Source organism: Crocodylus porosus, unplaced genomic scaffold (genome assembly GCF_001723895.1).
Source record: "Crocodylus porosus isolate Cpor-Errol unplaced genomic scaffold, CroPor_comp1, whole genome shotgun sequence".
Classification (NCBI taxonomy): Eukaryota; Metazoa; Chordata; order Crocodylia; family Crocodylidae; genus Crocodylus; species Crocodylus porosus.
In genome coordinates, this window is record NW_017728943.1 from 64,488,095 (window position 1) to 64,515,622 (window position 27,528).

The 27,528-nt window shown below is 37.8% G+C and overlaps 1 protein-coding gene across 1 annotated transcript in view; it reads right to left on the reverse strand.

Moving 5' to 3' along the window:
- The window catches only part of USH2A (usherin), a 652,515-nt gene that overhangs the window by 279,079 nt on the left and 345,908 nt on the right, over window positions 1-27,528 (reverse strand). Inside the window, exons 35-36 of the mRNA XM_019549473.1 lie at window positions 16,125-16,276; window positions 11,318-11,480 (exon numbers count right to left, since the gene is read on the reverse strand). Coding sequence (XP_019405018.1) covers window positions 11,318-11,480; window positions 16,125-16,276 — 315 coding nt within the window. The remainder of the gene's footprint in view (window positions 1-11,317; window positions 11,481-16,124; window positions 16,277-27,528) is intronic.

Sequence of the window (27,528 nt, forward strand, 5' to 3'; positions counted from 1 at the left end):
CTTACACAGTGCTTACCCATCTGATATACATGACTCTATGTATATGCTTGTGTGTGTGTGATTGTACAATATGACCATCACTACATGCTACTTCAAAATGAAATGCAAAAATTAGTTGTCATTCAGCAATAACTTACAATAGGGTGTAAAGTCACAAGATAAAGCAAATGAAGCCTAATACAGCGTTCCCCAACCAGTGTGCTGCAACACACTGGTGTGCTGTCAGCAGGGCCATCCCTGGGGGAGGGGGAGCAAATCGGGATGACTGCCCCAGGCCCTGTGCTTTGGGGGGCCCCGTAGAGCCAGACAGAGCAACAGCAGTGACTCAGTGCTGCCGCCAGCTTCACACCTGGCCGCTTGGCACCACCACACCCCACCGCCAAATCTGCTACTGGCTTCCTTGCATCTGTGAGCAGGGCCTTGCACAGGCTGATTTGCCCCAAGCCCCACACTCTGCTCGGGTCATCTCTGGCCATCAGACATTACCAGGTGTGCTGCAGAATCTGGGGGGGTGTGGCTTCGGGTGGGGAGGGGGTCCTGCCAGTGCCGCCACTGTGGCCCTGTGCCAACATCACATCCCAGCTGGCCCTGTGACACCCCCCCACATCATGTCTAACTGCACGCCACCGCTGCTCCTGTTTCACATAGGGCCGCATGCCACCTTGCCCCTACTTCGCATCCTTCCAGTGTGCCATGGGATCAAAAAGGCCTTGTAAGTGTGCCATGGGGTGAAAAAGATTGGGAAATGTTCACCTAATAGACCACTTCTTTTCACTGCTTTTTCTGTTATATTATTGATCATATTTCTCAAGTGTTGCTCATTCACAGGGGCGCCACTCATTTTAGACTCAAGTTATGTATTTGGTATGTGTTCAAAATTATTTTTTAAAAATATAGAGACCAGAAAAAAGAACAGCAAAAGCAGAGCATAGAGGAACTGCTGTAATGCTAAAGGAATGAATTGGGTAGTAGTCAGTAATCGGATTACTGAGACTTTTTTTAATTCATGTATGAACAATTTTGTGTTTGCATCATTTTAAGTAATTGTCATATACTATTTCATATATGAGAGTTTTGGCAGATTGGCAGTTTGGTCCTGTGAGTCTTGACAGGCACTGAAGATTAAAAAAAAATATTCAGCAACTAAAAGCTACTCTTTCGCTGCATTCAAATAATCTGGGATAATTCTTACAGGTTCATTCTCCTAGTGGAAAAAATTACCCAGAGCCATATGTACAGATATTGGAATGTAGAGGCCCTGAGAAGTGGAGAGCTTGCAGTGCAGACACTGTGCAGTAAGGGGAGGGAGTGGGGAGAAGGGCACTGTGACACATCTCAGCATGCTCTTCAGGCTCCCTTAGTCTGCTGGTGCCAGATGGCAGCAATGCATAGGGCAGCCCTGATTGGTTGACCTGGACTGACCCTGGTCAGCCTGTGTCTTCTTGCAGCCCAATGTGGAGATTGTGAAGCGGATGGGTTCTTCTTCCTGTGAGAGCAGAGTATGGCTAGAGTGACACACTGTCTCCCTGGAGTTGCAGAAGGAATGCTGAAGGACTGTGTTCTCTTCTGAAAGAAGTCACAGTATGTACAGACATTCACTATCCCAGGAGAAACTGTCCTGGCAGTAATTTAACCCTGGTTGTTCCCAAGTTATTAGTCCCTTTTTTACTTTGGGAGAAAAAGCCTAAAGATCTGTACGTTTTTGGTATCTCCTCAGGGAGCAATGACTCTCCCAAGAGAAAATGTCTGTATGAGGTCTTTACCAGTGTGCATTTCTCTACTTAGATCCAAAAATCAGCTTGGGTAATGTTTACTGGTGATACCTCCTGAAACACCAGGAAATAGCCTGAGACATCTGTACTTTTTCCTATGGTAAGTAGCTATTAAATTGCTAATGGCAACACTTGAAAAAAAGCAGAGTGGTTCATATGTGAAAAATCAACGTAACATGGAAGTACTGAAGGTCAAGATGAAAGAATTCAGGTGCACTATGACATATGGGTCTTCCACAAAGAAACAAAACTGTGCTCTACTACTGAATGAATAGAAGAAAAATTAAAGAAGGACAATGTTTTTCTTGTATTGTCTGCGAAAGACACCTATGTTAAATGGAACAATGTAGTAAAGCAAATTCAAGACCAAAGCCTATTTGTACTTCATTTATCAAGCCTACTAACACTTGACTAAAAACTGACCAAAAGAATGTATGGGATCTGGAATTCTCTATGGCAGCTTTTCCCAACCTGTGGTATGTGTACCGCTAGTGGTACACAGACAACCTGTAAGTGGTATGCATTAACAGATTTATTATAATTACTTTATATGACAAAAATTTGCTGGTGATACTTAAGGCTGAATTGAAAAAATTGCTGGTGGTATCATTTTAAATTGGTGGTGCGCAATCTGTCAGAGTTTGGGAGCGACTGCTCTATGGTACAGATTCTGGTCAGATAAACCAGACTTTAAATATTTCACATTGTAGATTGAAGTTTCCCCTAAGTCCTGTTCTCATATACTGACAAAACAAGATTATTCTGAACAGATTATTCTTCTGTTTTTTCCACCATCTTCAAGGTTCATGCATAATCTCTATTTCATTTAATAATAATACCAAGCACTTACATAGTACTTTACATTTTCAAAATGTTGTACAAACATTAACTAATTAATCCTCATAATGCTCTTGGGAGGTAGATAAGTATTATTATCCTCTTTTTATAGACAGGGAGACAGTTACAGAGGTTAAATGACTTGCCCCTCTCACCGTAGCCTGGATGAGATTAAAATTCAGGAGTTCCAGCCTCCTATCACTTCACATAAAATATTAGATCACCTTTACAAGGTATTTCTACCTAAAGACAGCAAAAGTTGATTGTACAATGTAATGTACTAAATTATTTGTAAAAATATAAGACCTGTACATTTTAATAAAATGTCCAGGAATATTGTATAAATCTCTATATATTGACTTACATGGAAATTAATCAGTTGACCCTTGCTGAGAATCTGGCCCAGTGTGAATGACATTGGCTACATGTATATGTGCACTTTACTGCGAGTAGACTAGTTCACTGTGGAGTAAAGCATCACTGTCTACGTATGCAATGGTATTAGGCCACAGTAAATTAACACAGTAATTAACTATGATTAAATGGATATGTAGATGCTGACCATAGGCGTAAATTGTGCTGGGTCAGCCCAGCCAGCAAGGAGCCTGACTCCTGCCTGCCACCTAGCCACACGGCTCCACACTTTCAGCACCCTTGTGCCCCAACTAGCCCCTCCTCTGCCTGAATCTACCACCTAGAGCCCAGGCCAGAGCAGGGCAGGAATGGCCCTGGTGTAAACTGCTCTGCCTTGACTCAAATTGCTGCTGTCCTGGACACACATGTAGATATTGCACCCAGGAGTAGTTTACTCTGACTCAAACTGCTCTGGAGTTTATTGCTTTGAATTATTGAATTATTGAATAATTAATAATTATTGAATTATTGTAAATGCGCCACTGAGTTCCTTAATAGTGCCACTGAAACAAACAGAAGTAAAGCCCATTTAGAATAACTGAATCAGAGAAATGGAGGAATGAAAAAGATTAGAAGAGATCTAGTCCAACCCTTGCTCTGAAGCAGGATCAAGTAGGCCTAGAACATCTCTGACAGGTGTTTGTCTGAACTATTCCTAAAAACTTCCAGTAAAGAAAATCCCACAGCCTCCCTCAGTAGCCCATTCACCACTTTTACAGTTATAAAATACCTCCAGTGTAAATTCCTGCTGCAAATCAAGTTAATTACTTTTGTCTTTCTCTCATTCGGCTTTTCTGAAGACATCATCTCAAAGGATTTTTACTCCTGATTCTAAATTCCTCAGCACATAATAGTAGAGGTGTGCGAAACGGGCTGTATTCGATTCAGATTCAGCTCGAATCAGGGACAGTGATTCAATTCCTTGACTCAGATCACTGTCCATGAATTGATTCAGCTGAATCTGAAGATTCAATGCTGATTTGGAGATTCAGTAATTCAGCCATAGACACAGCTTTAAATGTTTATTGTACATACCTCAAGGTACCAGGCATGGCTTGTGAATGCTGTGAAGGTGGGGTGGATGGAGCATCCTACAGGAGCACAGGGGGTCCCCCCGTATGCCAGAAGTATTGCTGGTCCACTTCCAGGTCCCTCTGGGAGTGCGCAGGGCCCCCCAACCTCCACCTGCGCCCCTCTGGCTTAGTGATTAGCCACGGAGGGACCCAAGGTGCCCCCCCCCCCAGATTTAGGAGGCTCCAGTCACCGAGGAAGAGGGTCATGGTGGGGGGCCCATGCACTGCCCGGTGAACCCAGAAGTAGACCAGAAGCACTTCTGGTCCACTTCTGGGTCTGCTACCAAGCGCTTCTGTGGGACGCTCCATCTGCCTCAGCATCGCAGCATTCACAAGCCGCCTGGTATCTTAAGGTATGTAGAAAAAACATTTAAAGCTGTGTCTATGTCTAACTCATCAAATCTTTCTGAATCTCTCCAAATTGATTCGGAGGGTTCCAATTTAATTCAGAGAGATTAAAGGGTCTCTCTGAATCCTACAATTTGAGAGATTTAAGTGTTGTTTCCCCCATGCTTAAAGGGTCTCCTGATTCAATTTGGATTTGGAGATTTGGCCACTGAATCAGGCTGAATCTCCACCGAATCGAATCAGGGATCAAAGCTTTGCACAGCCCTACATAATAGACTAAAAACTGTTACAATTTGAGATATTTAAGTGTTGTTTCCCCCTCTGCTCATACCCATGCACATACACACAGGATTTCTGTTCCATGGTGGAATTCATCCAAACATCTATCTCTGGGTTGCTTTTATTTAATCTGTGAATACTTAGAGACCTCACCTGGTCTTTGATTTAAAGATGTACTTAAGCATAGTGATGAATCAAGACCCTAGTCATCCAGTGCTTTTTCAAAAAATTTCAGGGTGTTGGACTTTTTTTTATTACCAAACACCCCCCACAAACAAACCATAACACAACACACCATAACACAAAAGTTATTTACTACAGCAGCTTAAGTGCTTGAGTATATGTAATAGTTCACAGCCTTAATTACAGGTAAAATGCACGTCCCCCAATGTGAAGGGAGATCAGCTGGTGATGGAAAATCCTGTGGGGCTTTCAAACAAGCAGAATGACAATCTATTTAAGTCTCCCTCTTTAAAGGTACCAGAGTAATCTCACTGCTAAACAACAGAAAGATGTGTTATAGTAAAAGTAACAAACATTTAAAAGCAGAAGAAAAGAATAGACATAATGCACCTTGGAGCAATAATATACCTTTTTCTTTTACTTGAGTCATATAGAGAGCTCAAAACAGGGCCAAACTCAAGCTGAATTGGGTATGTCTACATTGCATTCTCAGTACCTTCAGAGATGCCTGCCTACCCGCTCTTTCTTGCCCATGCCAAACCTGTAAACACATAGTGAAGCTCCCCATGTCTGCTCTTGAGATCTGTCTCCAGCAGGCATGAGACCACCTTGTTGGACTGTCCCTGGGGCAGCTTCATCACCTCATGTCTGGGCTTGAGAACTAGTGGGCAAGGTGTACTCAAGAGCAGGTGTCCCCAAGTACATTGGGAACATAGCGTTGTGCTACCAACAAATGAAACATAGTTGGATAAGTTCCAGCTGGGTCAAAGGTGTTGCCAGTTTGAATTTAAGCATACTTGGGACAAGAGAACCAGCTCAACTATGGGCTCATTTTGCTGTTGCCTTGGTGCAACAGAGCTGTTAAGCCAACTAAACCAAACAGAGGAGGACTCCCTCTCGCTGCTCTGGAATTGAGGCCATGCTAGGGGAAAGGGGGCATGCTGACATTCCAGTGTGATCTGCCTCTTCTCAGCTGCCAGGCAGCCATCTGAAAAAGATCAGACAAGGGCTTAGTTACAGAAAACAGAAGAACTCTGAGTTTGCTATAAATTGTTTTGAGGGCAAACAAAGCCAGAATTAGAAATCTATTAAGGCAATGGAAACCCCCTGTGGTCCCTCTGTACCTCCTGTGGAAACTACAGATGGGCTAAAACCATAGATTGGGAACTTAATCCTTCATCAAGGTAGACAGCTTGTTCTGCGACATGAGTTCTCTGTAATTTTACTCTATCAGGAAAATAGGTTGTGAGAGGGACAGCTGAGGAGCTGGGACAGAGCTCAGAGTCCTCTTTGGGTGTAATTAGGTGTGATCAAATTTGACATGATAAGGCATTTATCTAGAAATCATATATGTCTAGATCAGAATGGTGTAACAGACTTAACACAGCTTTTTTTCAAAGTTTGGATAGATGGAGGCATTGTCACAAAGTCATATAGAAGCCTCAATCTGACCTTAAGGGGAAAGGACCTTTTTGATACAGACATTTCTCTTGTACACACTGGAGCAACATAGTCAAACTGTAAAGAGATTCAGGGTCAGAATCTTCTATTTCCACAAAATCTATACACCATTTCTTAATCCACGATCTACACTGGCAGGACCATGATGACACTTTTAGCTAGTTCAAGATACAATTTTCCCTCCGTGTCACTTCGGCTGTTAGGTAGTTGTTGAAAAGAAATGTGCTAACTGCTTCCAGAGCCAGTACATAAGCAACAAAAATAGAAAGTCAGATTATCAACACCACTGGAACCACTTGGTACTGTAAACACTAACATGTCTTTAAAAACTATTAAAAGAATATTAATGTTCTATAATTAAGCTTTCTAAAGTCAGGAAATACCAAAGTTAAGGTTGTCTGGGCATCCTTAACTTCTGTGGTTACACTTTACAATACAGTCTTTAATTACAAGACTTTTCCCAGAATTATATCATAATTTCTTTACAATTTCAAGAGGGTGATTTGACCCCATATTAAGAATGAAGCATAGAATCAATTATAGTTTATCATAGGGAGAACATAACTGATAAACATTAGTCAGTTTAATAAATGTTTAATCCCTAAGTGGCAGGCATATTAATAATATACAACTAGATGGAAATTTGGATGATGTCTTAAATAAATGTGATCAATGACAGCCTCGTTTTCTAGATAATCAGTGTATAGACATATATGCATTTATATGAAATGTTAATGGTTTGGAATGGGAGAAGGTTTGAAGGTTGATTGTGCAGTGCTGATAGTTATTGACAATTGGAGTTGCTTGTACTCCACATTTCCCAAGATCAGACTTTTCATTAAAGTACCTAAAGGAACAATATTATGCATTTTCCAAACTCACTGAGATTTCTCCACTGCTACCTTTATATGGTACATTTATATTCTTATTTAATCGCTTTTCTTTAGCCTCAAAATTTTCCTTTCTAATTTTCATATTCTCTTTGAAAGTACAGAAATGGGAGGTGGGGTCAGAATCCAAATAAATTATAAACAGACTAATAACAATAAAGTAAACCTATGTAGATATAGTGTGTTTCATTACAAAATTGCCAACTTTTGAAATGTTATCACAGTCCTAATGGTGTGGTGCTTTCTCTGAAGTTCCAACTCCCAAAGTTAAATGATTATATGAGAATCTTAATTTTGTTCTTAAAAAAGGAAGTTTCTCACCTTCCTGGTTGCTGAGAAAAGCTTTAAAATGTGTTCAGAGAGTACAGTAAGTACTTAAAAGTTAGAAGAAATATATATTACTATATTTATATATTCAGTTTTAAATATGTGATAACCTTTAAGCCAGGCTTATAATTTTCGAGGTATGGACTCACTGGTATCATTTTAGTTATGTTCCATATATGTAACATCTTATCTGAACTCATTATCACAATACTGTATAAGTGTTTGGAGTATTCTATGGACTTACTTAAGTATGAAGACTATTATAGAACAACTTCATGGAACAACTAGTAACAAATGTCCTGTGTGGGACCATGCAGACAAATCCCGCTTCCCTCTTCCCCCATAATGGTAATTATCTTAGCACCTAAAGATCAGACAAGGACTTAGAAACAGAAGGCATAAAAGGTTCTGCTGAATATCAAGAAGACAAACCTGCATAACGAGAGTGTCCCTGTACTAGATTCAAATTTTCAGCAGATGCCACAGATACTTTTCTGTTCTCAGTGGCGGCAGATGACAGAACAAGGAACAATGGTCTCAAGTTGCAGCAAGAGAAGTTTAGGTTAGATATTAGGAAAAACTCTTTCACTAGGAGGGTAGGAAAACACTGGAACAGGTTACCCAGAGAGGTGGTGGAATCTCCATCCTTGGAGGTTTTTAAGACCCGGCTAGACAAACACTTGGTTGGGATGATCTAGCTGGGAATGGCCCTGCTTTGAGCAGTGGGTTGGATTAGATGACCTCCTGAGGTCCCTTCCAACCCTAACTTACCATGATTCTAAGAGTCTATGATTCTCTTTGAGATGGTACTTATAATAAGGCTTACACTGTACATTTTCATTGACAAATCTCTAAATGCATGCAGATTCAAATTAAAACATTCATATTAGCATGCTTATTGTGACCCATCTTTTGTGAGGAAACTGAAACAGTCAGTCATAACTGGCTCAGTCTATTTCCTAATTTAGCAGGCTAGGAAGCAGGCCACTAAAACAATCTGTGAATGAAATTATTTTTATAATTATTCTGGGGCTAACATATATCAAAACAGGTGAATTTCACTTCAACCTTTACATTCAAATCACTCCCTCTTTAACAGACTTTACAGCAAAGGAAGAAATATAGTTGTTCATTATGTCAAGGAAATACCAATTAGCCATCAGACAATTCAATAAGCATTGTGTAAATCTCTTGAACAGACGATGTCTTAAAGAAGTTGGATAAATTAATGTGTAATTTCATTCTTGTAGAGAAATATGTACCCTCAAACAATCAGCATACATGTCAGTTGCTACAGCTGATGACTTCCGGGGGAGGGGGATGGAGGAGGAAAATACTATTTATTTATTTAATATTGCAAAGCAAAGTTTCAGCAACAGTGAGCAAATGTAATGAAATTTTCTGGGTTCCATTCCCCAGACAATCCTTCCCCCAGCCACCCCTCCTGAGTTGAACCAACACAGCAACCACTTTCAGTCAACTCTTGTAATTGCTTCCAATTTGCCTGTTTTGCTTTTGGCAATTAGCAAACTGAAATGTTATCATGAAAGAGTCCATCTCATTTATAAGGCTCGGTTTTCCCTCCACTAAAATATGCAGGCACTCTGTTCTTTATTACCAGCAGGAGATAAATGGCTGGTTTTCGTTGCTGAAGAATATATAATGGTTAAAAAGTCACTTTTTTCCTCCAGCTCTACATAAATCACAGAACTAGTCAATATTTAATAATGCTTGCCTTGGTCTGGAGTCCCTTGATCACCCCTGTCATGTGTAATAGCTCCCTCTCCGATATCTTTGACATAAAAGCCCAGCTTTACTGCAATACTAACATGTAGAGGGTCATTACGGATCGACATTTACCTTAATCTGTGACTGCCAACCATGAACCGATAAATTCCAGCAGATTCCACTGGGAGAAATCAGTAAACTTCTCAGTGGAAAGAACTGAAGGAAAATTCTGCCGAGAACAGAATACATTTTCTACAAGGGCTGCTCTGCAAATGGGTTCTGACTTTTGAAAGTTCTCTTGCTGCGCAGCTTTGCAACATTTAATACCGTTTTGATGGTTTGAGAGACGGGATGACAACCAAGGATGACATGACTTAGAAGGCAAGCAGAAATTTTCTCTGCAAAAACAATGCAAGATTAAACACAAGGGGAATATGGCTTTTGCATTATTCACCCAGCTGCCTTGGCGGAAATGGCTGTGCTGTCATGGGTCCAGCCAAAATGTTGCTCCTTTTTTTCAAATCGATCATCACTCCTTCACCTCATAATCTTACAAGTGCTTCAGAGCAGAATACATCAAAGCCTTCATTGCATAAAAAAGGGACACACCAGCCTTTGTGAAGGGTCAGCTGAGACTGCCAACCTTCAGCACATATACTCTTCCAAGCAGAACACAAACAACTGCATGTATATACTTCCTCTTAGAAAACAAAAAATTCAGGACATATTTTCCCTTTACTACAGATATTAAAAGCAACAAATTTTTTTCATTCTAATTATTTAAAGAGACAACTAACAAAGCCCCCAGTGACTCAGCATCATGCCTCCTATTTCACTTATGACACTGATTAAATTGTATTTGCCTACACCACATAGCAAAATTAAATAAATAACTATCATCTGATCAGTGCTTTTCTGGGATAATATCATCAGCAAACACTTTTCTAGATGACTTAAATTAATCATACAGTTTAAAATCCTGTAAGATCTGATGGTAACATTTGACATTAAGTGATATATGTGCTTGATATTATTTTATATATATCATACCTTAAAGCATGCTTGATCATTTAATTAACATTGAACCTGTACATAGATTTTCATCAATGTTCATGCTTGTTCATTATCCATGTACCTTATAACATTCTTTACAAATGGTTAGAGCAGTTGATGCATTTTGCAATCAGGTGAAAAGTGCATACTAAATACAAAGTCTCTAAAGCTGGTGTGATTCTTTGTGCTGTAGTCCTTTTCACATATTCAAAGTGATTGTAAAACACTACCATCCTGATTTAGTAGCATTTGCTCAGAAATATGTGATTAGAGAAAGTGCGGTGGAAATATGATAACTGCCCTTAAATGTAATAGGTTGTAAGAGATGAAGCTCATCTTTTACTTATTTTCTGTTTCATGGATGAAGCTGTTTTGTCAAGCAAAATAATGTTACTGTCTATAATAGTATATTTTGGAGATAATAAATTCCTGATTTCAGTATATACACTCTAGAAGATGAACTCCACAAAGGTAGTTGCCTTTTTAATTCTAAGCAATATCACTTCGCCATTACTTGTGTGAACTCTGCTGTATGCAAATCTAATCATGATACCCTCGTTCCAGTAACTTTTTCATAAAATAATCTTCCGCAACTTTGTTAATAGAATTATTAATTTGAGTGGGGGCTGCAAGAGAAAACCTGTTTTTGTATCTATAGATTAAAAGAGCTTTGGGCAGTGATCTTCTCTTTCAGTACTGATACATGTATTTATACTAGTATAAAGTAGTAAAACTGCAGTACAATAAAACAACAAAATCAGTATTGCTAAAATCAACCACTTATTTACATCTCTCTCTCTCTAAACCTCTCTCTCTCTCTCTCTGAAATGAACATAGTAGAAAAATTAAAACTGCTAGAAATCCTTTGTAAAAAGGGAAAAAAAACAGAATTATGGCATTTTATTTTTATACTGTTATAATGGTAGGGCTAGATGTATTACAAAGAAAATACCTTGATCAGCGTAGAAGAGTCCAGTAACAAGTACTGTGTAGATCAGATGCCCGTTAGGTTTATTTGGGGGTAGCCATTTTACTAGAATTCCTCTGGATCCATTAATGGTGGCAAACATTTCAACTGTTCCTTCTGGTGCAGCTTCTGCTGTACGAGCCTCTACCTGCAAATTTAACCATAAGATAGAGATGTGCTTCTGTAGCCTGTACACACATGAGGAAACACGTTATACAACAGTTTAAGGTATGTTTATTTGATTTAAAACATATATTATTAATGAACATTGCACACTGGTCTATTTTCTTAAAAAGTATTTTTCTTTCTCCTTACCCTCACCCCAACATTTGCTTATGAACTGTTTCCTAATTCAAATATTTTATGAGAATATTTGTCAATAGGATTGGATCTAAAGCTAGAAAATGGGGAAGAATGAAGTACCCCAAGACTCAAACCCTGAAAATGTAGTAGCATCTGAGTCTGTTGCCTGATTCTTGCTAAAGCAATCCAGAGAAAGAATAGTGGAAGGAAAGTGGATGTGGAGGGGAAGTGGAAGTAAATTTAAGATCCCTTAAACTTAATGTTAAAAGACAAGTTTAATATAAAAATGAGCATAGGTCCCCTTTGTATATTACTATGGACAATTGATAAAAGAAGAATATCCTTGGTCAAATTTGGCTTACACCCTGAGATGCAGTTCCTGGAAGATTTAAGACACAGTGAAAAGTAAGCCTTTGAATAGAAACTGAAAGATGATAAAACTGCTAGCAAAGGCAATAAGGACAAGAATCTTAATCTTAGGGCTTTATTTTCTAAATAAATGAAAAAATCATAATTATAGTGGAATTTGGTTTTTACTAAGCATAACTTATAGCCATCATCCGAAGTTATGGATCAAAACTTAAGGTCCAAAATGCATTATTTATGATGGTAAACTTATATCTCACCCATAATTTATATGATGTTTTCTAAGGTAGGAAAAAAGAGAAATCTTTTCCAAACCTCTCAGCTTTATATAAAGAGTATTACAGTTTGTGGGAGTTCCACTCAGGGCTAGTTTTAATCTATTATACCTTCTACAGCATCAACACATCAAGGGGTATTCTCTGTCCTTTCAGGATGGAGATTGTATATTTTTATACCAAATTTGGGAAGTTAATTATTCTGAGGATTTATTTTACAGATGTTATTGTCTTTCATGCACAATGTATACTAGACATCCATAATTCAGCACAACACTCAAAGTACAAGATTAACTTTAAAGCAGCTGAATATTCCAACTGAAGTCAAAAGGATTACTTATACACATAAAGGCCACATCCACACGAGATGCTGGTTGCACAGTAGCTTGTTACTGCTATGCAGTAGAGTCGCATGGCACAAAGCATGACATGATGCTACTGCACAGTAGTAACAAGCTACTGCACAGTCACATCACTTTAAAGCTGTTCGACAATGCTACTGTGCAGTAGCTCCAGTAACTGCACGGTCATTTAGTACTTGTGTATGCAAGTACTAAATGACTGCACTGTAAGAACTGCGCAGTGAGTCTCTTGTGTAGATGTGGCCAAAGATAAGCAAAGGCTTCCAGTGCCTTTCTGGATCATGGCCAGAATAATTTGCATCCTGCAATCAAAGATCAAACTGCATGACAGTGTTACACTATTCTATACTTTCTACTCTGTCAGACCTTCCCTCTGAGGTACTGAGTGCCTAATATAAGTTGCTGTTTACCCTTAATATCTCCAAATACTGGAAAGGAACCAAATGTCTTGGTTCTCAGATTAATGACCAAGATGCCCTCAATAGTACATAAATACTAACAATTTATTACCTTATTTCTGTCTTATAATATGTAGCCATGACTGTGAGAAGCAAGCATTTCTTGGAGATCATTTTCATTAAATAAGGTACTGTAATTATTTTAATATAAAAAAGCACTGAGCAATTCCTAGTATTCTGATATTATGAAGTAATAGTCACAAACTACTAAAACTCTTGAATCTTACACTGAACATACTTTATTTATATCTCTGACTGATTTTTAAGGGGAAAATTGTGTTGAAATGTCTTCTTCATTACTTATTATAGTTTTCACCTGTTAGGATATTATGTATGAAATACTATTACTACTACTACTACTATTAAAATACTGGTTAGAAACTGTATGTAATATAACTGTATTTGGGCAATGTATATTCAATAGTAATTTTGTTTCAAGCCTAAGCACTCTACAAGTATATATTGTGCAAAAGAGGAAATTCGGTGTTTCCTATTCTGTACATTCCCCTATATTTAACTCTTCTCATATTTCTAGATGTGTTATAATAATTTAAAAAGTAGCAAAAATTACTTGACAACCATATTAATTAAAAAGCCTAAAATAGTCATAGTTAAAATAACAACAATTATACCATATTAGTCTGTTTTGTCCAAGTAAATTAGGATAACATATATTTTGTACTACAAACTTAAAATATGAAAGGTTTTTGAAAAGTGAAACAAATAGAATTAATTACTAATACTTTTTTCTCATATCTATCATAAATTCTTCCAAAATATTTCAGTGTATTTCTCTTATTTTTTCTAAATCAAATGAAGATTTTTTTTCCATAATAGCTGGGACGATTTATACACAGACGTATTTAGATATAACTATTTCAGTTTCCATAATGAATCAAATAGACACACATTAATGTAATTTCCTCAAGGATAGCTTTAATGTGTAAAGAACAGGCAGCAGGTTAAAATTACTTCAGATTCCAAAGATATACCTCTTTGCTAGCAGGCCAATAAAACTGGACATTTTGGAATACATATTTTCTAGGTTTACTTGAAATAAATTGCAATCACTATGAAAAACAGTCAAACAATGAAAAAAAAAATCAGCAACCACCAAAAGAAAAAAAAAATCCTTGCTGATAAATGGAACTGGCAACTCTCAAATAACTGATTAAAATCTTCACAGCCACCTTCAAAAATGTAAGCCGGAGAAATCCGGCGCTTAAGGTAGTGGCAAAGAATCTCTTCAATCGATTAGGGCACATTAAATAAGAGATCAGCAACAAAAATAGCTGGAAGGATAATATCAGTTTACTTCTGGGAGATGTTCCCCGTACTATTTAGAGTACTCAAAGAGACAAAGTTTTTTTTAAGAGTTAGATTTATGCTGTAATTGATATAAAAATCTTTCAGAAAATCAAATGAAGATGCAGTGCTCTAACTTCCTGGCATCATTTAGGTGAGCTGCTCTAAATAAAGGCATACTTCAATTCCTGTGATTAGAGATGGATCACTGGCTTGGGAAAATAGTTTGCGTACTGATCGTGGGATGCAGATAAGTATCAGCTAGAGCAACACCTACTTTGAACTGCATTGAAAGTCAAGCTAGGCTAGGAAATTTAGTGGAGAAGTAGAAAGCAGGTTAAGAAAAGAAAAGGAACAAAGAAACACTTCTGTTTTCTCTCCACCTTATTTTAATATGCATTTTATGGATCAGGTCCCTAAAAATAACTGGCTTATCTGAGCTGCCAAAGGAATCCTAAAATACCCCATGTTAAAAAAGTGCTAGTTGTACAACGGAACAGATGTAACATGATTTTGTATACAAGCTCTCATCCCTGCACTTCGAATACTTTAAAAAAAAAAGTTTAAATTTCTGGTATATGAGAGGGTTCTTTAACATGGAGAAGAAAATCTGGCAAAAAGCCATTCATGCTTTTAAGAGTAAATATCCATCAAAGCAGTCTAAGCTATAAAATGTTTAATGGTTATAAAGTCTACAGCCCTGTTCTACAGATAGATGATGTTACCAGCATTTGAAAGCAACTAATCTTGGGAAGACATGGAAAATGTTATCAAAAATAGGGAAGGAAAAATTAAACCTGGAAGCTCTTCTTTGAGTTACTATTTATATAGCATAGTCTATTGCCATTAGAAAGTATGATGTTAAAATAAATGCAGAATGATAGAGGGAAAAAAAGTGCCCAAATCATTACCTTATTACAATAAAAACCATTTCTGGTATAAAAAACTATATGGGCGGTGCTATAATTTACTGAAGAATTAAACCTTGTAAAAATATAAAAAAGATGCTTTTGACAACACTTTAAAAGTCATCTACAGCTATTATTACTTAAGTTATTTATAAGCTGCAATGTCACAAATGCACATTTGGTTCGTCAGCCCAACAGCTTGTCTAAAGATCTGTAATAACAATAGTGTTTTACGCCACAGAAGACTTGTTTTCAGAATTCAATGTTAATATTAACACAATCTTTAAATCCTGGGTATAGTGTTTTTCATGCCAGATTAATATAATATTATTTTCCATTTTAGCACAGATTTGTGTTTCACAGGTATTTTCCAATTAGCATGACAATTTTTTGAGCAGTGTTGTCATATTTTGTCTTCTCTATTCCTTATAATATCCTCTGTGCTTTTGGTCAGGCAGCTAGAATTTTGCTCATTACTGGAACAGTAACTCTTCCTTTATATATGTCCTTATAAATCAGGTTAAACTACATCTGCACCTTTTAAACATATTAATTCTACTTAATTTCAATAACATGTGTTTCAGCTTCAGATTTAACTCCCAATCTCTTCCTTCTCTGTATCTATACACTATTTTGGAACTGTGCCTAGTGATGACCTATCAAATCCTTAGCAGCTCTTAAATAGCATTTTTTATAAAATGTCACATTTTGCCAGATGGGCTAGGACTGACCAGAGTGAATCATCACCATTTACTCTGCTATTCACTGCCATCTGACATTTATTACATTCCCAGAATGCAAATTGAGGTACTCACCAATGGACCCAAAGCACAACCTTTTGCAGTACATGCCCGGACTCTGAAGGAATGCAGACTCCAAGGAGCAAGTCCATAAGCATAATAACTTAGCTGTGATGAATTCTGCATCAAAATGCCATTCATATACAGTTCATAACTATTAATAATACCTATAAAAACAATATTATATTTAACAGCATTCGATCAATATCTGCATTACAGTACGAGCAGAAACAAAAAGCTTGAAGCTACAAAAATATGAAGGTGCCAATGAACTGTTTTATTTTTTTTAAAAAAACTACTAGAATTTCAAAATCTGTACCAGAAATGCTTGTATGTCTCTGACATAAAACATATCCTCCATCTTAGAATGCTGAAAGTCTGGAAAGTGGTCTGCATTCATCTTGTAAAAAAATTACTGTGCTCCAAAGAATATACCCTAATAGACATGTTTCTGACCTAAACCAGTCATGGTGATCTTAGAACTGAGAAAGTTGAGGAAATTCTGTTTCACAGCCTACTCTGCATGCAAATACACACATAGATTAAAACAAGGACATGAAAGATATATAGTGACTGTTTTATACCCTCCCACCTTCAGACTTAGAGAAAATAGTGATCTACACAGTAAATGCGATACTGAAGGAGGATTAAGTCACCATCTGAGGCCCCAAGAACAAACTTTTCAATTATCACATTGACCTTAGCCTTTAGCCAATGGAATATGCAGAGAGAAATACCTAAATTTAAATATATATGTATCATACTTAAAGATAAAACCTTTCAAACATTTCTAATAGTCAAAATTTGCAGTCTGTATTTTTGTAGAGCTCTATTACATTTGGGATGCATGATAAGCAGACAGCAAATGTATTCTGTCACACTAAATGCTTTAACAAAATTCCTTTTTGTTGCCAGTTTGCAAGTAGATTTTCCATTCACTAACCTCAAATAAACTATTTATCCTCAAATAAATTAATCTGTTCTTTTCTAGACTGTAGTTTTTACATGACTGGTTGAACAGAGCCTACCTTGTACAGTATGGTACCTACATCGGTCAATTTAATTTTCAGTATGTGATATACAATTGTTTCAGAGTCTCCTGCATGAGTAATATTAACAGGATTGCTATTGGGGTGAATGGCTGCTGTCTTATTAAAATCAAAGGAATAAAATATGTGCAACAATCTAGAGCAGTGGTCTTCAAACTTTTTTGATTGCGCACCCCTATCACTAAAAAATTTTGAGCACACCCCCCCAATATATATATATTTATTTATTTATAAAGTATATACATGTACTACTGTACTAATATATTATGTACATTAGAAAACATACACAAAAAAAGAAATTAAAAAAAGATGAGATAAAGATGATATAAACATTTTTACAATAATTTTTTTTTTATTTATTAACGGTACAAAAAACCTTTTTGCTCTCAGTAAAAAATGAGATATTATTAATTATTAAATATTATTAATGATAATATTTTTTAGTGATGGCAGTGTGATTGAGTAGGCTTCATTATTTTTGAAAATCTTGGTTTAACACTTTGTGATACAGCAATTCGAAGGTCTGCTTCTAAGGTCTTTATTTTGATTCTTGGTTTTAATGACTGTCATAGCTGAAAAAGATACCTCACAAAGATATGTAGATCCAAATGGAAGAAGTGCATCATTGGCTGCGCTTACTAAATCATGATACTCATTTTTCAGTCCCATCCACCAAGTATGCAAAGGTTTTTTTTGAAATTTGGCTAGTAAATTTCCATCTTCCTTGATGTCAATCAGTTGTTCTTGCAAACTAATCGGAAGGTGTTGTATTTTTATATTTTTAACAAATGGGTTCAAAACCCACTGAAAGTCTTCATTTCGAAGATTTTAAAACAGGTTAGAAAATTCTGTTTCCAAGTTTTTTACGTGTGCAGATATGAGAGTTTTTATAGGTGACACACTTGCATCGTTTTCCGCAACAAAATCACATAACAATGGAAACATTTCCAAACATCCGTTTTCAAAATGCTCTCTCCATAGCATGAGTTTCTTTCAAAAAGCAGTTACTTTCTCACTCATTGTTAAAACGTCACCTTTACCTTGAAGGGACAGATTAAGTGTGTTTATTTTTTCGAAAATATCTGCTAGGTAGCATACTACTGACAGCCACTTGTCATCACAGAAAAGGTCAGCAAATTTGGAACACTTGTCTTTTTGTAAAAGAAAAATGTGTAAACTCATCTTTAATTTCAACAACTCTTTTAAGCACTTTGCCACAAGATAACCAGCAAACCTCTGTGTGGTACAAAAGATTTTCATGGTCACTCCCCATCTCATCATTGTAAAGATTCTACTATTTAAAGGTCTTTTTTTTATAAAATTAACCACATCAATGACATCCTGTAGCACTTTGTGTACTTCTGGCTCCAACTTCTTTGCTGCAATAGCTTGCCTATGAATGATGCAGTGAATGAATTTCACATGTGGTGCTATCTCTGTAACCATACCCCAGAATCCTTTTTTTATTCCAGTCAAAGCAGCCGCTCCATCAGTGGTTACACTTACACAGTTTTTCCATAAAACATTGTTTTTATTAAAGAAGTCATTTACTGTTAAGAATATATCTTCTCCGGGACATCTTTCCTTTAGTGGCTCACAAAAAAGTAGTTCTTTGTGTATTTCATTACTGAAACAGAATCTAGCAAATACCATAAGCTGAGACATGTTAGAAACATCTGTACTTTCATCCAACTGTACAGCAAACCTCCCATGCTGCACAATTTGTTCTAATACTTGTTTTGTCAAATCTTCAGCAAAGTTTTCTATGCCTCTTCCAAAAGTATTTGCTGACAAAGGAATGCATTTTAGTTTGTTACCATATTGTTTTCCGTGTATTATTTCAGCCATTTTTACTGCGGCAGGAAGAACAAGTGTTTCCCCAATGGTATGTGGCTTTTTGTCTTTCACTATTAAGTAAGAAACCTCAAAAGAGGCTTCTAAACATTTATCATTGAGTTTAGTGAAATTTTGTGAAGTACTGGATTGAGTATCGCATGACTTTAAACATAGCTGAAAAAATTGTAGTTTTTCTTCATGTTCTGGATGCTTAGTTTTTAAACATCTTGCTAATTGTGATGGTTTCACACTATCATTAGCTAATATCTCAAGGCACAATATATACTTAGAGCGAGGTTCATCGTTAACAATAGTGGATGTAAATCCATATTTCAAATAGTCTTCTTGATAATTTTGAATTTTTTTGGTTGACTTCTTGTCAGATCGGATTAGATCGCCATTGTTTTTACCTCGTAATATGGCTGACAAAGAGCTCATACCAGGAGTAGGAGAAGTATCAGCTTTGCCATTTTCTTGTTGTTCGCTTGTACTCACATTATTAGTGTTATCTTCAATCCGCAGTTTCTTTGCAGGAATCTTTTTAAGCCACTTGTCCATGTTGTGAGGGTTAGTTTAGTTAAAACTAGATAATATAATTCTTAAATCCACTTAACCAGGCACATGTAAACTGCAATACGTCGAAATACACTGAAAGCGAATGAACAAGTGAGGGTGCCACTGTCAACCCCTCCGCATTGTGGAACTCCCACTCTTCCTTCAGGATACTTCGCATACTGTACGTGACCATCTGACATGGACTGAGTGAGGGCGCGAGTGTCAATCCATATATTAAATATTAGTAAAGCTTAATTTCTTTCTTATTTTTTAGATAAAAAATAAATATAAATAGAAGTTCTAATATTTTCTTTCTGCACCCGAATGGATCATCTTGCGCACTCCTTGCGGAGCGCGCACCCCACTTTGGAGACCGCTGATCTAGAGTGAAACAATATTTTTAGGGGAGGGAAAGTGGTGATGGTGGCTGAGTTTTACAGAAGTGTGCTATTCTCATATGCAAAACAACCTAAGTCTCCACTTTTCCAAAGGGAATACTAATAGATCTGGGTGAACCCTGGGTGAAGGTTCACCTGGGTGCGTAAGCTGGAAAATGTGTTTTCATGAGCTGAATGAAAATGGCCCCTTCCAGGTTTGCTTAGAGCTTGAAGGTCAACTAACCTGAAACTTGATCCCAGCTACCATTCCTTCCCTCTCACACCTGGATACATTCCTCTCCTTTTATTAGCTCTTTAAAGTAGAATTCCAAGACTAGCTGAGTATGTGGAGATGTATATGTCTGAGAAACACAAGTCAGCTGAAAAAAGAATTCCAACTTTCCTACTGGGAAGAAAATCCAAGCACATGTCCAAAACCCATGGTAATAATGATGTGAGGTTTGCACACAGAGCAAACCTATCCATCTAGTTTGTGTATGTTACAAAGCTGTAGACTCAATCTCTTGTACAACAGGGATTCTGATCCTTTAAATCTGGACAATTTCCTTTAGAAAAAGGGGTATTGCTCCAGATGTGGCAAATATGATGGTGGTAATTAGAAGAGAAATCTCAGTGTTTTATACATCATACAACATATTGTTTTGTTTCATATGATCATTTTATATTTCTATGTGAAATTGCAGTTGAGATAAAAATCTCTATGCCTAGTATTCCTGGCAAAAAATTAAAAATAGGGTTTCTGCCCATGCAGCTTATATATTATGGAATTCTTCACATTGTTCCTGAACTAAAGCTGCACTATGCTATTATTTAACAACTTTACATGCTATAATGGCACCTTTCAAAGAACTGCTGCAGTTTTTATTGGGAAGCTATGTTGTAATATATCATTCCAAGTCAGATCCTCCCATCTTGGCACTTGGGTTGTACAAGTGCCTCTTCAGCAGATGAGTCGGCACTAGAACTGTGCAAAACTCAGCACCTGTGCTAGTCAGAGCTCTGTTTGAAGCTTTTCCAGTGTCAGGTTGCATAGGTTAATACTCCCTGAGTTATTGGTTCAAGGAAAACTCAGCTCCCATCACTTACATTTACTTGATTTCCACCTCAGCTAGCCACATTTAAGCCATTATGGGCAGTTTTAATTTAAACTACCCTTTACTGAATGCCGGATCCTGAAATACTTGGCATAGTCTTTGCAGGGAAATCTCCTATGGAATCAGAATCTCTTTCTCACCCTAGGATGAGTTTTGGGATGTTAATAACCAATTTGCAAAGACAGTCGATGGCTGACAAGTGAATAACTAACTTAAATTTAATTCAGTATACAGTGGACAACATTAAAAACAGGTAATTTACCACTGATTGTAACTATATTCCCTTTGGGTGTCTGCAATAATTCCTACTGAACCCACAAAGTAAAAGGTTAATATATTCCATATCAATTTTTTTTTAAATAGCACCTTTTCATTCTGTTTATTATCATAGAATCATAGAAGTCGGGTCAGAGGGGACCTTGTAGATCTTTATGTCCGACCCCCTTCCTGGGCAGGAGAAAAATTATAATTAAGCTATCAAAGGACCATAGAAAATAGGTCTCAAAGGTAGCATTTAGTCTAACCTGTTGCAGGGTATTTAGTTGAACCTGATGCTCAAGGCAGGACTGTCCCTATGAACCTATCCCTGAAAAAAGTTCATCTAACCTGTACTTAAAATCTTCCAGTGACACAGATTCTGTAAACCCCATGGGCAATCATTTACCCACCAATAGATAGATAGATAGATAATCACAGAATGGTTCACTTTGCAACTATTAAGCAATTTTAGACGTGAACCAAATTGTGGGATAATGGTGTTAGAAACATGAAATGTCTATGAATCTGACTTTCCGAAGTGCTCAGCAGCTGCCACTCCCCTTGATTTCAGTCAATCCTGCAGGTTCTTGGTACTTCAGAATAATCAGCCCCATAGAAACTTCAAATGATTCTTACAAAGCTATAGTTAAATTTATTTTGAATTTTTTTTTTTAATGTTGCAAGCATGTTTACATATGCCGACTGTGGCAGAGCTCCACTCATATACAGGCTACGCTTGAGGGTTCAATTAAAGAGTGAAAACAGCCTTCATATTGTTGAATAATCGCAATGCATTTATTCTTTCTTCAAAACTGAATTGTTTGAACTTACACTGAAAAAGATTCTGTTTGAAATAGAAATGATTTTGCCTTTCAACCAAATGGGAAAATAATTCATAAAGAAAAATAAATAGAAATGGAGTTTCTGCTAAACTTTGAAGCAATGTATTTCACAGTTACATACACTGAAGTGATTCAGAGATGTGTATGCTAAATTTGATTCCCTAAACTATCTCCATGAAAAGTTAGAAGCTGCTCTCAAAACAGGGGCAGGCATCATATGGACCACGCCATCTCCACATGTGTATACATGTGTGTGTGCACACGCATACAAACACACAGCATTTGAGAACTACTTTCCAACTAATCGTGATGCATTTTGATGTGCTTCCTAAGGTATAGGATTCCATATCCGGCTCACCTATCAAGAGAATGTTAAAGCACTTCAGTACGTGACCTAAAAAAATAGATAAATACATTTAAACATGTTCAATTTACTTCAAAAGAAAGATGTTTTAATTTAAACTGATCAGGGCAGCCTTAAATGTGAACACTGGCATTTGGGGTGTGTTACACAGGAAAAAAAAGGAAACACTTTAAGTACTTATTTCAATAGCATGAAACACTCTAAAATAATGGACTAATCATTATTAATTCCTTTGGTATTTATTGTAATAGCATTAATCATGATGAACTCATTTCGTATTAATGTAGGTGTCATAAGTACCTCTATAGGATCCCTGCTGTAACTCAGCATTAATTAACTGGACCATTATTTTAAAGTGTTCCTGCCATAACAGCATTGTGGAGCATATACACTACATGTAGCAGCTTGCCAATATGCATTGTGAACTTTTGATACTTCTCCGAGTACTGTCAGAAAACAATTGTCTCTTTAATAAGCCAATTTATGATCTCCCAATTTTAATGTTCACAGTTAAATAAGTACTTCTGTCTGGCATGAGAGACCTAACTCTCTGCAAAGGAAAAAAGTGAATTTGAGAATGGAAAAAGATATGGTCTAGTGGTCTGAATATGAGATATGGGATCAGAAACTTGAGCTCTTATTTTAAATCAGACCATAATTCCCCTTGTGGAAAAATAACTTCTCTGTTTCCCCAGCCATCTTTGTGAAATTATAGTAATAACTGCTTACCTATCTCACAGTGGTGTTGAGAGAATCAGTTAGTGAACATCTGTAATACACACTCAGTAAAGGTTAAAGAATAGTCAGTGAGTTTACCTGCTCCTCAAGAGTTCTCTGCAAAGATGACTGGCCCAGAAATAGTTAACAATGAAAATAGGGTTTGGGGTTTTTTTGCATTTTATCATTTGAAACCTGATGAAGAATGCTTTGTCCAACTATATCTCAGCTACACAGTTGGTGCATCTACACAAGACATTTACTGCAGTTGACTAATTAGCTGCACAGTAAACGTCTTGGTTTCTACATGTGCACCCCTAATTTACTCCACAGAAGGATAGTACTTGTAAATACAAGTACTACCCTGTGGCAGAGTAAAAAACTGCTCCAGCCCAGCTTCATGTGCTGTGCCTGAATAAACTGTGGAGTGTATTGCTCTGGTGTTAATTGTTCCCAGGTGCATGCATGTTCAAATGATGCACCCAGGAGCAATTGACACTAGGGCAATAAGCTCCACAGTTTATTCAAGTGCCGTGATTGCATGTGTAGATGCACCCACTTGGGTCCAATAAAAGCTATGACCCTAAAAAATCTTTGCCTCTCACATAATTTCTGGACAATCGCAACATCACTCTTACATTATCAACACACACACCATGTTACATATTGTGACGGCCTGCTGGCTAAGTTCAGAAACTGTACAAGACCACTGAGGATGCTATTGCATGACTCGGTGATCACTGACTGATTGACTACCAATACATTTTTTGTCATCATCAAGGCCCCTGACAGATGTCATTTTCATCAAGCAACCAGTAACGGTCATACTATATGACCTGCTTCACGTTCACAGGGCAAGCTATCCACTGTGCCAGGGGGTGGAGGGGAAGTGTTCTGAAAACTTTGTTCTGCCAGCACTTGCCAGGAAGGGGTGCTATCAGCCCTCATCCCAACCTTCAGTTATGTTGCTAACTTGAAATGAGCTCTGAGCTCCCCTTGGGTGAAGGAGCTGCCCCCCTGAATCTTCTGCAAAACAAGAAAGACCTGTTGAGGGGCTGGGGGCAGGGGTGAGGGAACGCTTTCACAATACCTTATGAGATGCTTTTGTGTGTGTGCTTTTCCTCCCTCCCAGTCTTGTCCCCAAACAAATTCACTCCCCATCTCTCAGATTATTATTGTGTAAGTAAAGCAACTCACGTTGAGTATCTGTTTATTCTGCTTCTCACAGGAAGAGGCACTAATATCTCCTTTAAAAAGCAACTTAGAAAGCTGGTCGGGGACAGAGAAGAGGGTGGTGAATCATGACATCTCCTGCTGAAGCACCCTGGGGCAGCAGGGTATGGAATGAGTCACAGCAAGTCCACTTGCAGGAAGGGAGGAACAAAGAGAAAGCAGTCTACCCTTGGATGCTGGAGAACCCGACCAAATTCTAATTAGTGTGTTCCTGCAGCCTCCGCTTCATGTGTATTCAGTGTCCCCATGCTTCAAAATGACAGCAAGGGCACTGTAAAGCTTACTGAATGAGCTTTAGTTAAATTGCCCTCACTCTTATTTTGAAGCATGGGATGCTGAATACACATGACTGTTCTGGCTCTCAGCAGCACTCAAATTAAAACAACCCCCACCCCCACTCTGGAGCATGTGTAGAGATGCCCTATCATCCTTTGTGTGACATGCCATGGAGAACCACAAAAAAAAGAGTGCATGTAAATTGTGGTGCTGTATACTGATTCAGTGCAATCCCTGATTTTAAAGAAGAAAAGAGCTACTGTGTATAATTGCTAGGAACCAGTGTCAGTTAAGTATAAACCAGGGTTCAAGTCCTGCAAACTCTTGATAATACTTGTGTGTATGATGATAAAAAAATTATACTCTGAAATATTCTCTCCCAAACATGCTGGTTTTGTGTCTGACATGCCTCTGAAGGAACTGTAGGCCAAGAGGCAGAATCTTATACTATAACAGGATCAAAATAGTATAGCATATCACCAAGAGTTATTGGGTTAGAAGCAGGAATTCTTAAATTAAGTTTCTGATTTATGTTATGCCATATGCCTCTATGATTTGAATGTAAAATTGCCTTTTTTTCTGTGGCCTAAGAGATACTGTACATCTCATAGATAGTCAATGGTTTGGGAAAGATAATTGTCAGTGGAACATAGCTCATGTTTTTATAATAAAACCCCAGTTAAGCAATCTTTGTTACACAAATAAATTCAGCTATATTTTCTCAGAAGTTCTTTGTCAAATCTCAGTCCAGAGTTGAGTGACACTGGGCCAAATTCACCAGAATTCATTAAAAATTTGACTGAAACCAAAGCTCAGTTTCTGGTTTGAACTAAAAACCTCTTTCACACTTCAAGAAGGCTCAAAGCTTGACCTTTCCTTCATCTTATATGTTGTCATCCTTTCTAAGGAAGCCTGATAACCTACAATCCTGTTCACCACCTATATTGCATCTTATCCTCTACCTTTTCTTCTCTAGTCATATTCACACACAGGCTGCTGGTCTTTTCTTCATCTGTCATCTTCCAGTAGGTCCACTTTTTTTAATTCCCGTGCTTTAGCACAGGTTGCTGCTCACTTCCATTCAGCAGCATCTAATTTATGGATCTGTAGAATGCAACAATGTATAGCCCAGACTCAGATGCAAGCCATTGGACCTCTCTGTAAGATATGTTTGTAATAAGGGGCTCCTGATAACTACAGGGGAGATCCCAGTTTGTGGTATAGGAGATACAGATATGGTGAAGTTGCACATTGCACTCAGACCATACTAAGGCCACTTGAAACACAAATATCTGCATGTTAAAGCTTATTAATTTGTGCTAAGTGCCCTCTGAGCATCTCCAAGTTATACCACTTCAGGGAAAATTTAACTCAGGGATGTGTTACCTAGTCTGCTTTATGCTGATAAAACAATTTGTCGTCCTCTAGTATCCCATGATACATTGTTTCCAGAATCTCTCCTGCCCCTTCCCCCCAGCAAGGGATAAAGCTCAGGTGTCCTGCCTTCACAGCCTTCCCCCTATAATGGTAAATCAGAGCAACGCAGCCAAGAAACAGCATTCACCCTTAATGTGCGACTGCTCACAACATGTTCTAACTTTCATGCCACTTAACATTCCATAGATATTGTATGGCTTAAATATAATATGTAACTTCAACTTACATACACACCTTGGCAGTTTCTCATGGTTTCAATCTGAAATCAAGCCAAACTCAGTTGTTTGAACTGAGGTTTACTTCCTTTTTAGTTTAGTACGTCAAAACTCAGTTGGAGACTCTATCAGTAAAACCAAGAAAGGGAAAAGTTTTGCTTGCTCTTGCAGACAAACAATGGAATCCTATCTGCCACCCTTTTAACCGATGACCACAAACAGAGGTCAAAGAAGGCAATAAGAACTGGGAAGCAGGAAGGGATAAGGGAAAGTACCTCTAGCTGTTCAATTCCATATTTGAATTAAGCTAAGATCCTGTCCACCTGAAATCTTCTTTAACTTATAAAACAGTTTGAAAATGCTGGCACAAGTATTATTTATAAACTGGCTGAAACCCACAAAACACTTATGATAAAATTTTCATTGCAAAAGTATTTCTTTAAATACAGGATTGCTAGTTATCCTTTGACCGAATACTTTAATGGAATCAAAACTTTTCACCCTCAAAAAGTCTACATAAAGCTGTCCATGTGTAAACACAGGCTTAGGAATATAAATACATATTTTGTCAAAAGTCTGACCTTGTGAGTTGTTTATAATCATAGAATAAGAGGGCCCCTGTACACATGCACAAGGGCCCTTTCCAAAGAAGGTGGCAGGGATGGTGCATGGGGTGCTAGAAGCCATGGTGTGCTCAGGGAAGCTTGGGCTTTGCAGGCTTCCAGTGCCCCATGCACTGTCCCCGCTGCCTTCTCCAGTTCCCAGCACAGCCAACCACCCTTCTGCTGCCCTTCTGGGGCAGCCAGCCTGTTCCTGGGTTGTCCCAGGTGGTGAAGGCAGTGGAGACAGTGGACAGGATTCCAGAAGCTCGCTAAGCCTGAGCTTCCCCAAACATCATAGAATCATAGAAGTAGGGTTGGAAGGGACCTTGTAGATCTTCAAGTCCGATCCCCCGCCTGGATGGGAGAAAAGACTGGACTCAAATGAGTCCAGCCAGGTGGTCATCAAGCCTCTTCTTAAAGATCCCCAAGGTAGGAGCCAGCACCACTTCCCCTGGAAGTTTGTTCCAGCTCCTAGCTGCCCTAACTGTGAAGTAGTTCTTGTGGATGTCTAATCTAAATCTACTCTCTAATAATTTGTGTCCA